This window comes from Aethalodelphis obliquidens, unplaced genomic scaffold, assembly GCF_003676395.1.
Source record: "Aethalodelphis obliquidens isolate GAN/ISIS:26980383/991018 unplaced genomic scaffold, ASM367639v1 scaffold3, whole genome shotgun sequence".
Lineage (NCBI taxonomy): Eukaryota > Metazoa > Chordata > Mammalia > Artiodactyla > Delphinidae > Aethalodelphis > Aethalodelphis obliquidens.
The window spans coordinates 8677863-8700041 of NW_020837947.1; the positions used below are offsets into that span (position 1 = coordinate 8677863).

The 22179-nt window shown below is 49.4% G+C and overlaps 1 protein-coding gene across 2 annotated transcripts in view; it reads right to left on the reverse strand.

Moving 5' to 3' along the window:
- Positions 1-22179, reverse strand: part of TMEM181 (transmembrane protein 181) — a 47490-nt gene that overhangs the window by 19832 nt on the left and 5479 nt on the right. The window contains exons 2-7 of one of the 2 annotated variants that reach the window (XM_027082311.1): positions 17751-17825; positions 17172-17275; positions 5191-5246; positions 3365-3455; positions 1942-2063; positions 1566-1676 (exon numbers count right to left, since the gene is read on the reverse strand). In XM_027082311.1, the coding sequence (XP_026938112.1) occupies positions 1566-1676; positions 1942-2063; positions 3365-3455; positions 5191-5246; positions 17172-17275; positions 17751-17825 (559 nt within the window). The remainder of the gene's footprint in view (positions 1-1565; positions 1677-1941; positions 2064-3364; positions 3456-5190; positions 5247-17171; positions 17276-17750; positions 17826-22179) is intronic. The other variant, XM_027082320.1, reaches the window with a different exon arrangement.

Here is a 22179-nt window from a genome sequence, read left to right on the forward strand (position 1 = left end):
CTGAACTGTGAGAAACCCACCACGGGAGCCAGGAATGAAGGAGACTAGGCTGAACAGCAGAATAAGTCCGCGGGTTCCGACAGGTGATGCAGCTTCTATAGGAGCTGGCACCTGGGGGCCCACCTGCTCCCTCCCCAGGGGGGCACGCCTCTCGGCCAGGCTGACTCGGGGCCATGGGGAGGAAACCTGGAGTCTGAGGGGCCCAGAAGCCACCCCCCCGGGGCTTTGTGAAGGAAAAGGAAAGACCTCAGAGACAGCCATCTTCGAACACCTGCGGAGCGATCCGGCAGATAAAGAATAAACAAACTCGCTTTGGGTAGTCTGGAGACAGCACGTGAAGAAAAGTAGCAAGACTGTAGCAACCGCTACCATTTGTCAAGCACACACAACGAGCAGGCGCTGGGCATGACCCCAAGGCCAGCCGACCTCCAGAGGCCTCCCAGGAAACAGAGAATATCACAGAGGTGGGAGTGCCTGTAAGGGTGCAGGAGGGCTCCCACACACCACAACCTCTCAGCAAAGGGGACCCCTTTGTCCAAATAAAAACCTGTGTATAAATGTTCATAGCAGCGTTATTCACAATAGCCCAAAAATGGAAACAACCCAAATGCCCATCCACCGATGAATGGATACACAAAAGGCAGCACACAAGAACAATGAAATATGATTTGGCAAAAGAGGAATGAAGTGCCGTTACCAGCAAAGCACAGAGGAACCGTGAAAACACCGCTTAGTGAAAGAAGTCATTCACAAAAGAGCACAAAGTATATGATTCCATTCATATGAAATGTCCACTACAGGCAAATCCATACAGGGAGAAGGCAGATTAGTGATTGCCAGGGGCTGGGGGAGGGAGAAATGAGAAGGACTACTAATAGACTTCTTTTATGGCGTGTGAATTACATCTCAAAAAAGCATAATTTAAAAAAGGAACCCACTGGCACCGTCCTTTAATAGTCATAGCTGTATGAGGTGGCTATTTTATGATAAGGAAACAGAGGCGCAACAGTGTCAAACTAAATGGTGGTGCTGGGATCTGAACCCAGCTCTTCTGGCTGATCTAACACCTGTGTCCCTAGTCACCCTGATGATTATTCTGACTCCCAACAAGCGGCAGGAACAAGGAGGCTGATTTCAGCCGGACACGAGACAAGAAAGTCTAACCATCAGAGCTGCATGACTGGGGGCAGACAGGCACGTGAGAGCAGGGACCCTTCACCAAGAGGTCTGGCAGGGTCTGAAGACCACTCACAGGCCTGGAGAAGGGGGTCCTGCCTTCCTTGGAGGGTACACCTGGCAACTTCTCCATTACCTCCCAGCTGGAAGGCTACTCTCTCCTAAACCTCAGAACACCATGGTTTTCCAATTCCATGCTGTTTCTTTAAGCAGCTGTGGTCCCATATATGTAAGAAACTGTGGTTTTTCTACTGTTTTTAGAACTGTACATGTCTTCCACTGTCCAAAATAACATGATTTCGATGCTGTGATTTATCTCAGTCATTCCACAAAGAATGGAAGCTAAACAAATGCGCCACGGAAACGCCGCGGTCAGCTGGTATACTTACGGTGAAGTTCATTTCCTTGATGCGTTCCTTCAGGTGTTTGAATCCCACAGTCACTGTATATTGAGTGTAATTCAAGTAGCTGAGGTGAGCCACAATAATTTCTGCACATTTCTGCAAACGCACAAGGAAGATCTGTGTCCTTAAAGCCAGCAAGACTCACTCTTGAACCAACTGACCCACGAAGTAACACATTCCAACAACAGATGATCCAACAGATCATCTCCAGGGAACTTGCCAGAAGCTCAGAAAACTTCAGATGCCAGCCAAAACCAGCTCTTAGAAAGCAAGAACCAGATGGACATATTTAGAAACAAATAATACATGGTCTACAATCGTTAGAACCTTTCTACTTCACGGACCAGTCAAATGCACTCACCCCTGCACATGTGAGGGTCCTCGTCCGATTGTGAACTTTATTATGAATGAACATGGTGGTCCCGTCCTGAGCTACACCATCGACCTTAACAGTCATGGTGAAGTTTGTCTGAATAGCTGTTTCTACAAAAGAAAGAAATCCAGTGTTAAGAGACCACGAGAGGCCGTCCCACCTGCAGAAGTTCCTGCCTGGCTGTGTGTCGGCCCGGGAAGGTTCTGTGACGCATCAGCCTCCCTACATCTGCCAAGCTCACACTTGCCAGCCACGTCCAGCCCTTCCATGAACTTGCTTCTCACCCACCCCCAAGTTTCATTTCACAAAAGGACAAATATGTCATGGCTAATAAAGTTTTATTTTTTAATTTCCCATATAAAATTTAATTGAACTTCATACCAAAATAAAAACAGGTTTCTTATTTTTTCTGATTATATAATTCATTGTTTTTCTGATTATATGCTCATTGCTTAAAAATATCAAAGACCAAAAATATAAAGATGGTATTAAACATGTATAATCCCACAACCAGAGAAACTATAATTTCATGTTGGTGTCCATCCTTCCAGACTGTTTTCTAGACACACAAATATATACTGATATCAAATTTATTTATGCTTTTTAAAATGTTATAAAAAGAGGTTAATTTTTTTGTAATATGCATTTTTTTTCACTTAATTTACTGCAGTCATTGGGTTATCTTTTCAAATTCTTTCAACCAAAGTGCTTCCTCTAAATCACAGTATATAGAAAACGACGTGGAGCATCTGCTCGGTTCTCAGGGACGGTGCGTGACAGGGTCGCCCTAGGTGGACAGAGTGAGGTCATTATAACTGTGAGCGCTTTGGGCAGGGGTTCTCAGCCTCAGCACCAGGGCTATTTTGAGGTCAGATAATTCTTTACTGTTTGGAATTTGTCCTGTCATTGTAGTGTGTTTAGCAGCATCCCTGGCCTCCACCCACTGGATACTGATAGCACTCCCTGCTCCCCAGTTGTGACAGCCATGTCACAAGGTCTCCAGACACTGCCAAGTGTCCCTGCGGGACAGAACCATTGCCTTAGGACACCAGGACTTAATTCTCTCCCAGAAGCCCACTGGCAAAGGCTGCTGCTGCAGCACCCACCCTGCGCAGCCACGGAGCTAGGCTTCACGGGTATCCCGAAGGATGACCGGTATCCCGAAGGATGTCCAGTATCCCTGAGGGCCGACGGGAGTTCCCTGAGCCATGACGGGTACTCCTCGAGCGCTGCAACGTGACTTTCCTTGGAGGACATTTAAGGGGCTCCCAACTTGCTGGTATTAAAAAGAATAATCACCACGTTATAATCCATCTTTGAGCCCTTATTGAAAGATTTTAAAGCTCTTTAAACCTTTCAGACATGGTGCTCTGTACAAATAAAAGTCATTCTAAAGTGTCAGGCTTCATACCTTTTGAATGCTCCAGCTCGACCACACATGTCAGCCACAGTTGCTGATTATACGTGGACAGCGGGTTTGAAAGTATCTGAACTGGCTTTAGCTGAGGCGAAAAGAAAAAGAAGTTAAAAAGTCCACGTGATCTCTTCAGTTGAGTCTACCCAATGTCTCACCTTAACATACAAAACCTACATTTACACAAAAGGTTGGAGTGTTAGCTCTGAAACAGAAACACGTAGTTTTCCTTTAGTCAATATAAGTAAAATTCTGCCTTTCAAAAAAATAAAGGACTAACTTTCTGCTGCAATTCACTTGTCTCTCATGAAAACTTCTAAAGCAGTTAGCCTTGGGACAATATACCTACTTAAATACCAAGAAAAGCCCATCTTGGAGAAAAAAATGAAAGTGCATGTGATGATACATATAATAAGATAATAAAGGACACCAACAAATATTTTCATATTCACAAGAATCATTTTTTTTTTTAGTAACAATATGCCAGACATGTCACTGACATCTGTCATTTTCAGCTTTAACGGCCCTAGAGAGAAAAATCAGAGGGGGACCACATTGCCAGTGACGTTTCTGCAGTGTCTGCTGAAAAACACAATACCGGTGCCTAACAGCAAGGGACACAGAAGAAGATGCCTGAGGAGCCCGATCCTAGCTCCAAAGACAAGCATCATTTGAACGTAAATGGGTAGTTTTTGTGTTTTAATGCTTCTGGCAGATCTCAGTGAAACCCCCTGTGCCTGGAGACCTGCCCCAAAGCCACCAAGACAATGCAACCAACTGGAGGATGATCTATAACCTTTCAGAAGCGAGGACCACCTTTTGGAAGCGAGTCAGTTCCGGGGAACGGCTGCTATTTTCAGTGTCAAAAAAGGACTTACCTCCTGAGATGGAAATTTTAAAAGACCAAACTATGTTCAGGAAACCCTATTGGCAGCACCTCTTCAAACAGATCCTCCATCTGAGAGTTAAGGAAAATAAAGAAATGCCAAAAAAAAAAAAGGGGGGATGATAGGCCAAACAAGGGCCCAAAACGTGAGTTATCGGACATTTTTCTCCTTTTGCTTTTTTGAGAATTGGCGGTGGAAACCTAGCAGGGAGCTGGGAGAACGAAGACGGGGGTTGGGTGGGGTGGGGTATCGGGTCAAATAGTCAGATTTAAGCCACACACCTTACAAGGCAGTGAGAATGTGGGACGCCTGCTTTCAGTTTATAGATGAGGATACTTCGATATCAGAAAAAGAAGAGGCTTAGTTGTTTGGGCTCTCACAAACGTTAGCATTTATTAAAGAAAACCAAAATTTTCCAATTGGAAGGACCTCTGTTTTTCTCTAAAGATGGTGAAGAATCAAGGCACATTTTATTTTTTTAAAAAGAAAAGAAACAGGATTTTTCATTTAAACTGAGTTCACGCAGAATTACCAATCATTAGAAAAAAACTGTTACCGTTAGAAACCTGACAAAAAGACCACTTCTTAACTTAGGCAAATATAATAAAAAAAGGAGGCAGAAACCTAAGTGAGCATCGTTAGAATTTATACTCTAATAAGTCTTGCGCACAGGAGGAATCAGGAGGACTTAACCAGCCTTTGGAAATGAACTGCTCCTCCCTAAGAGGTAACATCAGCATCCTTTCTCAGCACTGAGGGAACTATTACAGCAGAAAAGGTAATTTTAGCAAACAAGGACCCAGAGGCCAGCAGCTGGCGGTAGAGTGAGAAATGTGTGCTACCCAAGAAGCAAGCTGCTGGGCAAGGGGGACGGGTTTGACCTTAACGACCCTTTAAGCAGGACCATTTCTTAGTGACCCTTAGACCCAGTCTTACCTCTTTGCTATTATTTAGTGAAAAATTAGCTGCAGAAGTCTGGATCACTTTGGGTCCTAAAGTGTAACAGGGAAAGAAAAAAGCAGGTTATAACTATATTGATAATTAATGCTGATTTTTTTCAAATGCCAAGAAAGACTCATATATTACACAGAGGCAGTCTTTTCCCTGGTCTATCTTTAAAGGTGTATATATATATATATATATATACACACGCACATACATAAACACACACACATATACATATAAAACATACAAACATAGGAACACAGGCACACAGTACCCACTCTGCTGCACGTGCTGACCCCGCCCAACACAGGTGAACACAACATGACCCCATGCAACGCACACGATGTCCATGGGGCTCTATGTGTGCAGACCCCCTCCCTTGCTCTCTGGGAAGGCTCTCTGGAGGGCGTGGATCCAAGAAAGCATTAACGACACAGACGCTATCTATATATATTTTGTATAAAGATTTCTCCTAAAAAAATTAAGACACATTTATCCATTCATCCAATTAATCCAATCTTCCAAATTATTAAGTTGAGGATATTCAAAAAAAAAGTATATATACTAACAAAATACTCAAGGCATTTCCCAAAATAACATAAACAAGCTTCACAGAATCTGAAATCTGTAATATTTCAGAGCTTTGGCCTTAAAAGAAGTAGTCAAAGGAAACACTGTGAACCTGATTTCATTTACGACTGGGTTTGTCCTGAAGCAAACCCTCGCAGCTTCTGATGCCAGTGTTCCGGCTGCCTCCGTGGCCACGCCCAGCCTGCTGCCAAGCACCCTCCACTTGGAGGAGGAGACACCTGAGTACACACCTCAACCAGTGCAGGAGCGTGTCTCTGGGGCACATTCTTGCAGGCTGAGCAGAGATGTCACTGCGTAGGAAGGAGGCGTGCACCCACAGAGAGGCTTCTTTCTTTTTTTTTTTAAAAAAAAAAATTTATTTATTTACTTTTGGCTGCATTGGGTCTTCGTTGCTGCGCGCGGGCCTTCTCTAGTTGTGGCGAGAGGGAGCTATTCCTCACTGCGGTGCGCGGGCTTCTCATTGCGGTGGCTTCTCTTGCTGTGGAGCACGGGCTCTAGGCACATGGGCTTCAGTAGTTGTGGCACGCAGGCTCAGTAGTTGTGGCTCACAGGCTCTAGAGCACGGGCTCAGTAGTTGTGGCGCACGGGCTTAGTTGCTCTGCGGCATGTGGGAACTTCCCGGACGGGGCTCTAACCCATGTCCCCTGCATTGGCAGGTGGATTCTTAACCACTGCACCACCAGGGAAGTCCCAGAAAGGCTTATTTCCAACAGATTCACAATCGGAGTGCAGTCCTGTTCCAGGAAGTAAGGCAGCCTGGCTTCTCAGGAAGAACTAAGAACTGGGGGCCAGGAAAGTCTAGACTCGAGTCTCAGCTAACAGGCTTTCTGGACCTCATTTCCTCATCTGCAAAACGAGGTGACTGACCCAGTGGTCCCTTGGGCACTCTGAACTCTGAAATCCTAATAACCTTACTATAGAAAGTAACTAGGAGCAGAGGACTTGTGTGTCTACTCGACTGGGCCACACGGTGCCCAGATAACTGGCTAAACATTACTCTGGGTGCGTCTGTGAGGGTGTTGCTGGGTGACACTACCTCTTGAATCAGCAGACTGAGTAAAGCAGACTGCCCTCCCAGTGTGCGTGGGCCTCATCCAAATCACTGAAGGCTTGAACAGAGGAAAAGGCTGAGTAAGGGAGAATCTGCTCTCTTCCTCGGGGCTCTCGGTCTTCAAGCTGGTACATGAGTCTTCACCTGTCTTCAGGTGCAGGAACACTTACACCATCGGCTTTCCTGGGTCTCCAGCTTGCCGACTGCAAACCGTGCAGCTTCTCGGCCTCCATAATCATGTGACACACTTCCTTATAATAAAATCTCTCTCTCTCATCCACCCGCCCCATCTCTCTCTCTGTATCTCCTATCGGTTCAGTTTCTCTGGAGAACCCAGACTAACACAGATTTTGGTACCAAGAGTGGTTCTAGAGGAACAGCATGTTAAGGGTGAGTATTCTATACTGGTTCTGGGGTTTCTGGAATTGGTTCTCTGATCTGATTAAAGATGCTAATGACTATATGTTCAGTAGTAAAGAGAGCACTGATAGTTCATGAACATATGCAAAACAGTTCCATTAGATACTCCTAATCAACCACTTACTATGGGAAGCAAGGAGGTAAAGGACTCTGTTTACTATACTTTAGAACATTCGTGGAAAACTAACAAATGTAATGAGGCTCGCTGGTTGCTCCTAATGTCACTGGACAAAGTGGTGAAAGAAAAGGATGAGCTCAGGGATTTGAATTCCCACCTCAAGTGCCACACCCACGACCTGAAAGCTTCTGTGTGCCCTGAAGGAGACCCTTATTTCCTGTGGCCACAGTGCTGAGACTGCGGAAAACCAAACCGGAATCTCACCCAGCAACTGGCTGAACTACACCCCTGAACTCCCAGCCTCGCAGGGTGTCTCGATGCTAACGTGACTGCACTGACTGGGAGGGAAGGGATCCTGTTCCGGGGACGCGCAGGAAGATCCTGATGAAGCTGGGGACACTGAGCTACTAAATTCTCATGAGTCCTTCCCCAGGGGAAGTTCTCCCCATTCCCGGTGGAAGTGGCCTTCCCACCTCCTTCTGTGGGATTAGCCCCGCTTCGCCTAAGGAACACCAGTGGCCTCCACTGAGGCAGCTGCCGTGCAGGACGATGCTAATCCTCCCAGGACCCGCCCCCCACCCCTCTTCATCTCCAGACCTATAACTAGACTCACATCCCAGCAGGCCCAGAGGTGAGGCACGTGACCCATGAGGACATGTGCTACACTCCAAAAGAACTACTTGAGTCTTCTGAGTCATACAGACAGAAGCCCAGGGAACACGTATGGGATAATGGCGGAAGGAACAAAAAGCGGTCTCAGGCCAAACGTACGGATGTGGGTTCTCTAAAAAGAGACTCTGCACTGAAAGTTGTAGCTCAGGTAGTCAGAAAGGACTCTAACAGTCTGACTGGGTGGTTGGCTAAAACGTGGACCAAAAGGTGGTTCCCAGTGAGTGAATTAGAAACGCTGCATCTGCCCAGGTTTAACGCAGAGGAGGGGAATCAGGGGCTTAGGGAGCTGGATTGCTAGGGTAGCTCTGTCATTTCAGACCTACTGGGAGATTCCAGAAGACATACCTTTCACCACTACTGTGAGAAATAAATTTGTGAGGGGAGACCCAAGCATCCTTAAAGAGCTCTATGACTGCCCTTCTCTGCAGGCCAGGCCTTACCATGGGAACTACAGTCCCTGAGTTGGGAAAACAGCATGCAGTGGGAATAAGTGGATCCCAGCAGTGACGGGGCCGTGTAAGATGAGACAGGTGAGCTCACGTAATGGGCGGCAGAGGCACAGCAGCGGTCAGAAGAGCCCAGTCCCTGCAGACCTACGGCGTTAGCTAGCTGCTCATGGGGTCCCTAGAAGTGAAAGACACAGGAAGCCTACCAAATCATCACTTGATCTGTGTAAGCAGGAGAGTTCTAGGTCAAGTGAACAACAGCCTAACCTGTATCATAAAAACAGAGAATGACAACTCATCAGTACTTTCCAGATTTGAGCCAGTTTACAGACCCAAAGGTCCTTGAACAAAGGGAAGGTTGGGTCCCCTTAAGAAAGAACACCAGTACGTTGCCGAGCATTTATACTGTTAATCATTCGCCCAAAGAAACCTATAGCCTTTTACCAGGACAAATGCATCAAGGGAAAAAGATCAGATGTTGTCGGAACTACTGGACACTGGCTCTGAACTGACACTAATTTCAGGAGATCCGAAATATCACTGTGGTCTACCGTAGTAGGGACCTATGGAGCCCAGATGATCAGTGGGGTTTTAGCTCAGGTATGTGTCACCATGGGTGCAAACCCGTCCTATGGTTAATTTCCCAGTTCCAGGATGCATAATTTGAATCGAAATACTCAGCAGCTGTCAGACCGCCACATTGGTTCCCTGACTTGTGGAGTGAGGGCTATTATGGTGGAAAAAGCACTAGAACTGCCTCTACCTATGAAAATACTAAACCGAAACAATATCGCATTCCTGGAGGGATTGCAGACATAAGTGCTACCATCAAGGGCTTGAAAGATGTCCACCACATCCCCATTCAACTCACGCATTTGGCCTGTGCAGAAGCTTAACCAGGTGGTGATTCCAGTTGAGGCTGCTGCACCAGATGGGGTTCCACTGCTTGAGCAAATCCACACATCCTCTGGTGCCTGAGATGCAGCTACTGATCAGGCAAACGCCTCTCTCTCCATCCCTGACAGTAAGGCCCACCAGAAGCAGTTTGCTTCCCGCTGTCGAGGCCAGCACTACTCCTTCGCTGCGCTACCTCAAGCTGTATCAACTCTCCAGCCCCATGTCACAATTTAGCTCACAGAGATCTCGATCATCTTTCCCTTCCACATGCCATCACACTGGCCCATTACATTGATGAGCTCATGCTGACTGGACCTACTGAGCAAAAAGTAGCAGCTACTCTGCACTTACTGGTAAAACATTTGGCGTCAGAGGGTGGGAAATAAACCCAATTAAGATGCATGTGCCTTCTACCTCAGTGAAATTGCTAGGGGTCCAGTGGTGAGAGCCATGTCGAGAGATCCCTTCTGAGGTGAGGGATAAGTTGCTGTATCTGGTCCCTCCTACAACCAAAACGGAGATGCAACGCCTAGGGGGCCCCTTTCGGATTTCGGAGGCAACGTGCTCCTAATCTGGGTGTGACACTCTGGCCTATCTACCTAGGGACCCGAAAAGCTGACGGTTTTGCGTGGGGTCCAGAACAAGAGGAGGCTCCCCACGGGTCAGGCCACCGTGGGAGCTGTTCTCCGCTCGGGTCACGTGACCCAGCAGATCCAGTGGCGCCTGAAGCACCAACGGCAGAAAGGGACGCTGTTTGGAGCCTCTGGCGGATGAATCTCAGCGCACGCCCTTAGGGTTATGGAGCGAAGCCCTGCCGTCCTTCACAGACAACCACTCTCCTTTTGAGAAACAGCTCTTGGCCTGAAACAGACTGAACGCTTAACCACGGACCAACAAGTCACCATGTGACCTGAGCTGCCCATCAGGACCTGGGTGTTACCTGATCCATCAGCCACAAAGCCGGGCGGGCACAGCAGCACTCCACCATCGAATGGACGCGGTACATACGTGATCCGCCCGAGCAGGCCCTTGGATGGCTCAAGTCATATGAGGAAGTGGCCAAATGCCGCGGCCCCCACTCCCGGGACACTGCCTTCTCCTCCCAGCCCGCACCTACGGCCCCACGGGGAGCTCCCCGCGATGAGCGCCGGGAAGAGAAGACGCCCGATGTGCGGACACCGCCCCCCAGTGGACAGCTGCAGAGCCACAGCCCCTCCCCGGACACCCCTGAAGGACAAGGTGACGGAAATCCCCGCAGTGGGCAGAACCTGGAGCACCGCACCTGGCTGCTCACGCCGCTTGGAAGGAGAAATAGCCTGATGTGCAACTGTTTACCGGTTCTTGGGCTGTGGCCACTGGTTTGCTGGATGGTCAGATACTCCGAAGGAACGTGATTGGAAAACTGGCGACAAAGAAATCTGGGGAAGAGGTATGTGGCCTGACCTCTATGAATGGGCAAAAAAAGTGAAGATGTTTGTGTCCCACGTGAATGCTCGCCGAAGGGTGACCTCACCAAAGGGTGACCTCACCAAAGGGTGACCTCAGCAGAAGAGGATCCTAATCAACACGTGGAGAGAAGATCCATTCTGTGGATTGGTATCCACCCGTCATCACCCAGTGGGCTCGTGAACAAAGGGGCCGCGGCGGCAGGGATGGAGGTGACACGTGGGCTGGGCAACGTGGACGTCACTCACCAAGGCCGACCTGGCTACGGCCACCGCTGAGTGCCCAACCTGCCAGCAGCAGAGATCAGCACTGAGCCTGACATCACACCCTTCCCCGCGGCCATCAGCCAGCGACCCGGCGGCAGGCGGATCACACCGGACCACTTCCATCGTGGAAGGGGGCAGTGTCCTGCCCTGACTTCAACAGACACTCTGGGTATGGATTTGGTGTCCAGCTGCGTGGAGCCAATTCTCCCATAGCCGGTATGCACAGGTCCAGGAAGCAAGGGGTGGAAACGGGCATGGCACTACTGTTACCCCAGGGGACCCACTAGCAAAATTCTTGCTTGCTGTTCCCACAGCCCGACGCTCTGCTGGCCTAGAGGTCTTAGCTCCACAGGGAGGAATGCTTCCACCTGGAGACACTGAACTGGAATTAACACTGCCACCCGGCTACCGTGGGCTCCTCATGCCTCGGAACCGACGGGCAAAGCAGGGAGGTCCTGCGCGGGCCGGGGTGACTGACCCTGACCACCACGGGGGAAGTGCACCCCTACTCCACACTGGAGGCAGGGAGGAGTACATCTAAGGAGATCGCCTAGGGCATCTCTCAGTATTACCAGGCCCTGGGATTAAGGTCAATGGAGAACTACAACAACCTAATTCAGGCAGGAATACTAATGGCCCAGACTCTTCAGGAGTGAAGGGTTGGGTCATCCCACCAGGTGAAGAACCACGACCCACTGAGGTGCTTGCTGAAGGCAAATGAAATGTGGAACAGGTCATGGAATAAGGTGGTTATTAGAAATAGCAGCTATGACCACCTGACTAGTTGCAGACACAAGGACTTTAACTGTCACGAATATTTCCTCCTTACTTTGTCATGAGTATGTTTGTGTGCATAAATATATATACTAAGAAAACACCTTTGTTTTCTTCCCTCTCTTATTCCCTTATCAAGTAACAGAAGCTGTATTATTGACTTTATATCACAGTATTTAAGTCACAGGATACGAAGAAGAGTAAGCATCGCTCAAGGACCCTACCTGCTCTCCTGCGGAAGGGGTAGCGAGTTTGGGGTTATATCCAGGGTAGTTGTTATCATGTCAGAAGGAACAATGACCTTGTTATTGTCTTTATTTGGAGATCAGGTATGGTTTAAGGAGATGTGCATGGATGCCAAGTTGACAGGGGGTGGATCTGTGAGGTTTACGCGCCATGGTGTGCCCAGATATCTGGTTAAACGTTATTCTAATTGTGCACTGAGGGTTTCTGGATGAGATGAACATTTGAATGGGTAGCTGAGTAAAGCAGGCTTCCCTCCCCCGTGTGGGTAGGCCTCAGCCAATTCACTGAAGGCCTGAATACAGCAAAAAGGCTGAGTGAGCGAGGAAGAATTTGCTCTCCTTCCCTGACTGTCTTCAAGCTGGGACATCAGTCTTCTGCGTTTGGATGGACTTGGGCTCAGACTGGAACTTACACCACTGGCAATCCTGGGTCTCCAGCTTGCTGAATGCACATCTGGGGACTTCTCAGCGTCCATAATCACGTGAGCCAATTCCTTACAATAAAACTATACACCTGAATCTATATAAACAGATCTGGTTCTGTTCCATATATACATATTGGTCTGTTTCTCTGGAGAACCTGCTAACGCTAGAGCTCTACAGAAGGAAACGGATATGGAAATCCTAACATGGTCTTTTTCATCTCAGCCTTGGTGCAACACTGTTCATTTCTGCAAGAGTGGAGAAGGTTTCATGTAATCATGATGTTGGTGCTTAAGGAAACAAGAGTGGGCTGAAGTGCTGTGAGACTGGAGACCCAGGAGAACACTAACGCCTCCCCTACCAATCCTGAAGGACAGTTGTGAAAATCAAGTAAGATAACAGAGGCGACTCGTGTAACTGGGATTCCTTGGTGAATTCACGGGGAGAAAAAGAAGAGGCTGGACACAACTGCTGTTGTCACCATCCTCATCTTCATCAGCAGGACGCAAATGGCACCTAAATAACCACCCTCTCCCCCAGCTTCCTCAGCCCATTCACTACCTAAGCTTCAGTTCAGGTCAAGAAACCAGCCTTTGGAGGCACAAGTGCCTCTGGGACAGGTTAAGCCCAACTGTCATTCACGCTTCAATGTTCAGTGCTGTAGTTAAATAAAGTGCCCTCACTGAAAAGGTATTTAGGAGGACAGGAGGGGCAGCCTCAGCAGGCTCCTGCCCTCCCACCCCTGGACTGAAGAGACCTGCGTTTCTGACTTAGGTTCTCCGCTTCCCATCTCTGTGAAAGGGGGCTGGCCTGGATGATTTCAGAGGCATTTTCGAAGCTCAGATGGTGATGGGTGGCTCTTCCCCTCACACAGCACCTGCAGGCTCCCTCCTGCTCCAGGTGTCGCCACAGCAGCCTCTCGGCTCCTCAGGGGCCTTCCCCACCCCTGCTCACCACTACCTCACTCCCTCCCCAGAATCTGCTGCACTGGAACCATTTATACGCCCGGCTCCCCAGTCAGCCAGCACGTTCTGGATTCCCCAGCACCCAGGCAGGTCCTGGAACCCAACAGACTCTGCCAACACAAGGTACGTGGTCAAGGCCGCCTGGCACCGCCAAGCTGAGTGCAGGCCCTGGCTGCTGTGCAGCGCATGACCAGGGTCACCCCTCCGTGCGCCACCCTCCGTGATGGGGCCATCAGGGGATGAGAGCAAGTGGGTACAGCTGGGCCGGGCTGAATGGCACTGCACCAAGGTAACCATAAATGATAAGATGGTCAAAAACTGTTCCTCACCTCAGGGAACACTCCCAAAGTCATTCTATGAAGACAGCACCACCCTGATACCAAAACCGGACAAGGACACCACCAAAAACGAAAATTACAGGCCAATATCTTTGATGAATATAGATGCAAAAATTCTCAACAAAATATTAGCAAACCAAATCCAACAACATATAAAAAAGATCATACACCATGACCAAGTGAGATTCATCCCAGGGTAACAAGGACGGTTCAACATACACAAATCAATCAATGTGATACTCCACAGCAACAAAAGACAAAAACCACATGATCATCTCAACAGATGCAGAAAAAGCATTTGATAAAATTCAACATCCATTCATGACAAAAACTCTTATCAAAGTGGGTAAAGAGGGAACCTAACTCAACATAATAAAAGTTATTTATGACAAACCCACAGCCAACATAATACTCAACAGTGAACAGCTGAAAGCCTTCCCACTAAAATCTGGAGCAAGACAAGGATGCCCACTCTCACCACCTCTATTCAACAGAGTACTGGAAGTCCTAGCCACAGCAACTGGACAAGAAAAAGAAATAAAGCGTATCCAAATTGGAAGGGAAGAGGTAAAACTGTCATTATATGCAGATAACATAATGCTATTTATAGAAAACCCCAAAGAATCCACGCAAAAACTACTAGAACTGATAAATGAATTCAGCAAGGTAGCAGGATACAAGATTAACATACAGAAATTGGTTGCATTTATTTACATTAACAATAAAATATCAGAAAGGGAAAGTAAAAAAAAAATCCCTCTTAAAATCACATCAAAAAAAATAAAATACAGGATTTCCCTGGTGGCGCAGTGGTTAAGAATCTGCCTGCCAATACAGGGGACACGGGTTCGATCCCTGCTCCAGGAAGATCCGACATGCCGTGGAGCAACTAAGCCCATGTGCCTCAACTACAGAGCCAGCACTCTAGAGCCCTCGAGCCACAACTACTGAGCCCGCGTGCCACAACTACTGAAGTCCGCACGCCTAGAGCCCGTGCTCGCAACGAGAGAAGCCATCCCAATGAGAAGCCCGCACACCATAACGAAGAGTGGCCCCTGCTCGTCACAACTAGAGAAAGCCCACGTGCAGCAACGAAGACCCGATGCAGCCAAAAATAAAATAAAAATTAATTAATTAATTAATTAAAAAATACTCAGGAATAAACCTGACCAAGGAGGTAAAAGACTTGTACCCTGAGAGCTATAAACACTGATAAAGGAAACTGAAGATGATTTAAAGAAATGGAAAAATATCCCATGTTCTTGGATTAGGAGAATTAATATTGTTAACATGGCCATACTACTCAAAGCAATCTATTGATTTAATGCTATCCCTATCAAATTACCCATAACATTTTTCACAGAACTAGGACAAATAATCCTAAAATTTACATGGAACCATAAAAGACCCAGAATTGCCAAAGCAATCCTGAGGAAAAAGAAGAAATCTGGTGGCATAACCCTCCCAGACGTCAGACAATACTATAAAGCTACAGTAATCAAAATAACATGGTATTGGCACAAAAACAGACAAATGGATCACTGGGACAGAATAAAGAGCCCCAAAATAAACCCATACACCTATGGTCAATTAATCTTTGACAAGGGAGGCAAGTACATACAATGGAGAAAAGACAGACTATTCAGCAAGCAAGTGGTGCTGGGAAAGTTGGACAGCTGCATGTAAATCAATAAAGTTAGAACACACCCTCAAACCATACACAAAAATAAACTCAAAATGCCTTAAAGACTTAAATATAAGACATGACACCATAAAACTCCTAGGAGAGAATATAGGCAAAACATTCTCTGACATAAATCGTAGCAATGTTTTCTTAGGTCAGTCTCCCAAGGCAATAGAAATAAAATCAAATATAAACAAATGAGACCTAATTAAACTTATAAGCTTTTGCACAGCAAAGGAAACCATAAACAAAATGAAAAGACAACCTATGAACTAGGAGAAAATATTTGCAAATGATGTGACTGACAAGGTCTTAATTTCCAAAATATACAAACAGTTCATACAACTCAATAACAACAACAAAAAAACCCAATCAATAAATGGGCATAAGACTTAAATAGACATTTCTCCAAAGAAGACATAGAGATGGCCAATAGGCACATGAAAAGATGCTCAACATTGCTAATTATTAGAGAAATGAACATCAAAACTACAGTGATGTGGGGCTTCCCTGGTGGCGCAGTGGTTGAGAATCTGCCTGCCAATGCAGGGGACAGGGGTTCGAGCCCTGGTCTGGGAAGATTCCACATACCATGGAGCAACTAGGACCGTGAGCCACAGCTACTGAGCCTGTGCGTCTGGAGCCTGTGCTCCGCAACAAGAGAGGCCGCGACAGTGAGAGGCCCACGCACCGCGATGAAGAGTGGCCCCTGCTTGCCACAACTAGAGAAAGCCCTCGCACAGAAACGAAGACCCAACACACCCAGAAATAAATAAATAAATTTATAAAAAGCAAACAAACAAAAAAACTACAGTGATGTACCACTTCACACCAGTCAGAATGGCCATCATTTTAAAAATCTACAAATAACAAATGCTGGAGAGGGTGTGGAGAAAAGGGAACCTACACTGTTGGTGGGAATGTAAATTGGTGCAGCCACTATGGAGAACAGTACTGAGGTTTCTCAAAAACTAAAAATAGAGTTGTCCTATGATCCAGCAATCCCACTCCTATGCTTATGTCTGGACAACACTATAATTCAAAAAGATACATGTACCCCTATGTTCATAGCAGCACTATTTACAATAGCCAGGACATGGAAACAACCTAAATGTCCAATGACAGATGAATGGATAAAGAAGATGTGGAACATACATACAGTGGAATACTACTCAGCCATAAAAAGAATGAAATAATGCCATTTGCAGCTACATGGATGGACCTAGAGCTTATCATACTAAATGAAGCCAGAAAGAGAAAGACAACGACCATATGCTATCACTTATATGTGGAATCTAACATATAACAAATGAACTTACTTAAAACAGAAATGGTCGCAGACATAGAGAACAGACTTGTGGTTGCCAAGGTGGAGAGGAGGCGTGAGAGGGTTGGATTGGGAGTTTGGGATTAGCAGATGCAAACTATTACATATAAAATGGATAAACAACAAAGTCCTACTGTACAGCACAGGGAACTATATTCAGTATCCTGTAATAAACCATAATGGAGAAGAATATGAAAAAGAATATATAATATGTATAACTGAATCACTTTGCTGTACAGCGGAAACTAACACAATATTGTACATCAATTTCACTTCAATTAAAGAAACAAATGGAAAACTGCTGCTCACCTCTGATCCCCACGAAGACGGTCAGGCCGAAACAGACGAAGAAGACGACGAACACGAGGACGAAGTGGCGCTTGGAGAGCGTGTACAGCCGCATGGGCGCCAGCCTGCGGGGAGAAGCCGGGGTGAGGGGCGGCAGGGCGAGGGCCTCCCCAGCCTGCGAGCCCTCGCCTAAGAGGAGGACCTATACTCAATCCAGGTGACTCGGCTGACAAAACCACCTAAATAGCCTTAGTGACCACTGCTGGGGTGGGGGCCATTCCGGTATGTTCTGGGCCTGGCACCCCGTGCCGCAGGGGGCCAGGCAAACCCCACCCTTGTGGCAGGAGAAGGAGCTTCAAAGCCCACTCGGGGCACGTTCGCCAGGCCACAGAGCAGGGCTGAACCCCTCCACACCCCCGTTTTCAGCAGCTAGAGCAGAGTCCAGGCGCAGGGAGGACCCTAACTCCTCACACGCAGATGCCACAGTCAAGCCCAGACTGGGGGTTCCAGGCGCCCCGGAATCGTATGTCCTAGCCGGTCTTCCCGCCAGCCCCCAGCTTTGTGTTTCCTGTCCAGGGCTCCCCCCGTCACTGGCCTCACCCATCGTGGTGAGGCTCAGCCTGGCCTTCACTTGGGGTCTGCTTTTGATGCAACTCAGCACGCTGCTGCGGTTCTCTGCGAGTGACACGGATATGAAAGCGATTCAGAGGACGCGTCCTAACACCCGAGCATCGGCTCCCTCCTGTTCACCCCTACTTCTTTGGTCAGAAGACAATGGTGGTGGGGTAGGTCTCACTTCTCTTTTAGAACTCCCTACACCAGGAGCCAGGAAACAAAAGGGAAGTCTGGGAAGGACAGACATAAACGCTGGAGAGTGGCAGGTCCTCAGCGCCGCCCCTACAGGCAGCCCCAGACAGGCTGGAACGCAGGTGCAGGCCCAGCTCCGATTCCCCTGAGACAAAGGGGAGGCCGGCCCCCCACCCTGTAGCCCGCTGGGGAGGCCCAGAGCCCCGAAAGATGAGAGCCAGGGGGGTGTTCTGTCTTGCTTTGCTCCCGATGTCCTCTTCCGTGCCCAGCACTTCCTGGTCTGGGGAGCTGAGCGGGCAGGAGGAATTTCTCATGCCTGCCTCTCAGGAAGGTGACAACTGCCCCCCACCGGGAGGGGGAGAATCGGGCTCTGAACCGGAAAGGGAGGGAAGGCTGTTTGCTCTTGCGGTATCAAGTTCACGGCCGTGTGCACATGCGCACCCTCTCCCTTACACGGCCAAGGCAGCCGTCCCGAGCTGGAAACAAGCTGGGCGGCATCCCAGGGCAAAGGTGGCCCTAAGTCTCCCTGACGTGGCTTTGCTGACACTGAGTCAGCGCTCTCCTGCCAGGCCCAGGTGAGTGAACTTTCAGATGGGCATGCCCATGCTTCACTGGGTGACGGGACCAGTGAAGAAATAAAGGAACCAGTGTTTTTCCCTCTGGGACTCAGGTCTGAAGGTTGGACCACCAATGACCCCGCTGTGCGTGGGGAGCGAGAGCTCGTGAATTAAGTGGCCTAATCCCAACTCAGATTTTGGACCCTAAAGATCCTAAAAGGCCCGAAAGCCTTACGCCATTAGAGCCAGAAATCACGTCAGGGAAGAAGTCCGGCTCCTTGGATTTGCACACGGGGAGCCCGAGGTCTAGAGACAGCAGGACTCTTGCCCAAGATGCCACAGCTCTGCCCTTGGCGGTCCCGGCGCTGCGGGAAGGAGGCTCTGGGAAGCAGGACGGAAGCGAGCGGACCCCGCCCCCCACCCCACGAGGGCCTCTGTGGAAGCCGGGTGGAGTGCAGGGCTGGCACGAGGAAGGGCTCCTGTGTCGCTTCCCTGTCCCCTCGTCCCCCTCCCATGAGAGGCCTCAGCACACCCTGAAGAGGGAAGACTTCCTCGTAGCTGCGCATCTCTACGTGGAGCAACGGCGCATGAAGCTAAACGGACTGGATGCTGGGGACGTGCAAACACGGTCAGGTGTGAACAGCACTGCCCCGATGCCGACCTGAGCGCTGACAAACGTGCCACGGGTTCTGGACACCGACACGAGGGGAAGCCCCGTGAAGGGTGTGCAGAAACACTCGGTACAGTCTTGGCCACTTTTCTGTAAATCGAAAGTTGTTTAAAAAAATTACACAAAGTCATTCACGGCCCCCCCTCCCCCGGGCTGCTCTCGGGGTGACCCTGGGGCTCTGAGGGGCACCAAGGGCTCCCCAGCAGAGGTGAAAGCACAGAACGGAGGGTTTGGAAGCAGAGGAAAACAGAATAAGAAAAGTTATATCTAAAATTTGATTTTTAAAACATTATCAACAAAACGCATTATCAATGATTTACTATAAAAGCCCAGCTACTCAGCAGGTGAGAAGGAGCGCTGAAGAAAGAGGGTTCAGAAAGACGACGGCACAAGGTCAAACGCCCGCAGCACACGGACCACGCTGGGTATTTTTCCAGTTTTCTCCTCGGGAACTCAATAAAGGTCTGTCGTTTCCCCTTCCTTAAAACTTCCACTTCAATCCAATTTATTAGATACGTCCCTGCTTCGGCAATCAAGCCTCACCCAGCTGGACAAAAAAAAGACACGGAGGCAGCAAAACAAGCCCCCGCGTGAGCAGATGTCACGGCACAAGCAGCCCCGCTGACCAGGGCTCGCTGGGGACAGGGTGGGCACGGGCCTCGTTTCCCTCCGTCCCCGTCTCCCGAGCGGCAGGACACCGCCTCAGGCAGCCTCACGTCGGGGGGGCGCTGCAGCCTCGGTGTCCCGGGCCGCGGGCCCGCGCCCAGACTGCAGGACCCAGCTGGCGACGCCTCCGTCTCCACCGGCCTACTCACGACGCGTCACTGGAAGCTCCGAAGCAGTTCGCCGAGAACCCAGAGGCTCCCGGCACCTCGGGGACCGCACGTGATTCCCGACAAACCACAGGCCCACACGGCTGAGCACAGTCCACAGAACTCCCGGGCGCCGTCGTGACGGCGGCACAAGCCGCGGCGGCGAAGAGTCACGGAGAGCAGCGCGGGCCGCCCCCGCGGGCTTCGCCCGGCCCCTCATGCTCGCCGCCTGCCTCCTGGCTTCCTGCCCCGACGCCGCACCCAGCGGCTCCTCTGCCTGCTGCCCAGCCCCGCCGCCTGCTGAACAGCCCAGCCAACGTGAAGCAGCCCACAGCCGGGCGTGTCCCCCTGAGCAGACAGCCTTCACGCCCTGTGATCGCCGCCAGCCGGAGGAGCGCCTCTGCTCAGGGGTCAGACTTTGACGCGGAAAACAGACGCGGCCGAGCACCCAGCGGGCTCCAAGCCACCCTCATCTCCTCGTCTACAGTCGCCCACCCGCTTCTGGCAACTCTCCAGCCCAGAGTCAGGACCCCACGTGGACCCTCCAACACCCGTGGACCTCCTGCTTCCTCGTTAACGGTCCTTCCGCCTCCAGGACCATCCCCAGCGTCCTGCCTGCCCCGACCCCACTCAAAACTCGTGGTTCCCAAGACACTTTCCCTTAGGAGTCCTACATCCAGTCACGGTCAATAGGTTTAAGACTGAACCCATTAAAAAACAAAATAACATAAACGAAAAACCTGCTTCCACTGCCCATTTCTGGCCTCTCCGCTTTCTCCATCCCCACCTCCAGAAACCCTGGAGTCACCTCCGACGTCCGCCTCTCATTCATCCCACACAGCCAGCCCGGAAGAGGTGATGCCTCTCTTCTCTGCACCCCCAGCACACCAGTCCCGCAGCCCAGGCCCTCATCACCTCCCACTCAGCCCCTGCAGCAGCCTTCCAGGTGCGCCTTCCTGTGCGGGTATTATGGCACTGTTAACATGCTACTCCGGCACAGAGAGCAACTCGACTGAGTTTAAACGCCTTCCTATGGCCTTCGAGGCCCCCAAATCCGCCCCTAAGTTCCCACCGTCCTGCATGTACCCTGCGAGAATCACTACCTCCTTAGTCAGCACAGCTGCCTTCTCAGGTAGGGACTACTAACAGCCCCATCTCACAGATGAGAAAGCTGAGGCTCAGCAAGGTAGGTGACCTGCCCTAGATCTCAAAGCAGAGGCTGCATTCAAACACAGGCGTCAGACTCCAGGGCTTCGCGCTTAAATTCTATAAAGCTTCCCACCGTGGTCAAGCCTGAGTCCAGACTAGCCCATTCAGGTACTGCTCTCCTGATCTGAAACGCTCTCTCTTCTCCCTACCAAACTATCCAAATCAGACCCAGCATTCATGGCTCACCTGTGTGTCCCACCTTCTCCATGAAGCTTTCCCTCGCTTCTCCACCTCTCATGGCTGCCCAGGCCTTTAAACCACTACAACATGTGTGGCCTGCACTACATAGCTGAGTGCTTGAAAATAAAGCATCAATCTACCCACATGGACACCAGACAGACACGTGGTGCGCGTTCAGAAAACATCTATTCGACTCAACTTTTATTAGTTTTCTCCAAGGTGTTCATGTAGTCCCCTCAAATTGGTGGTGAGATGCCAGGGAGCAGGGAAAGGGCTCCCCATTTCCCCATGCAACCTGGCCAGGTCAAGCACCGCTGCCGATGCAGTCTTCTACCTAGATAACCACGGCAGGAAGACTTCCTACAAAACCCTGCCAGCTCACGATCCGTGTCTCTCTTTTTCTTCTCTTGATGGGTCCCATACATCAGTCTTCCTCTCCAGGTCCATGGATCTTTCCACACTCAGGCATCTAAAACACACTCAAAAAGTCTGGTCTCTTTGGAGCCCCCATGCCCTTGGAAGACCTTTCAAATGCAATGGAACAGATTGTCGCCTTGGCACCAGCTTGTACTCTTTAGGTTCCTGCTAAATTAATCTCAATTTTCATGGGTAATTTACAATATCACAGACATATTTCCTAGAGAAACTAAAAATACATTTCTTGGAAAGCCAACGCCCAAAATTGCAGCTTTAATCCAAATCGCTGTAAGCTCTGCCTCCCCTCCATGATGCATATTCATGGCCGCTTCCAAGAGACGCTTCCAAAGGAGGCGAATCTCTGGAGACATCAATTC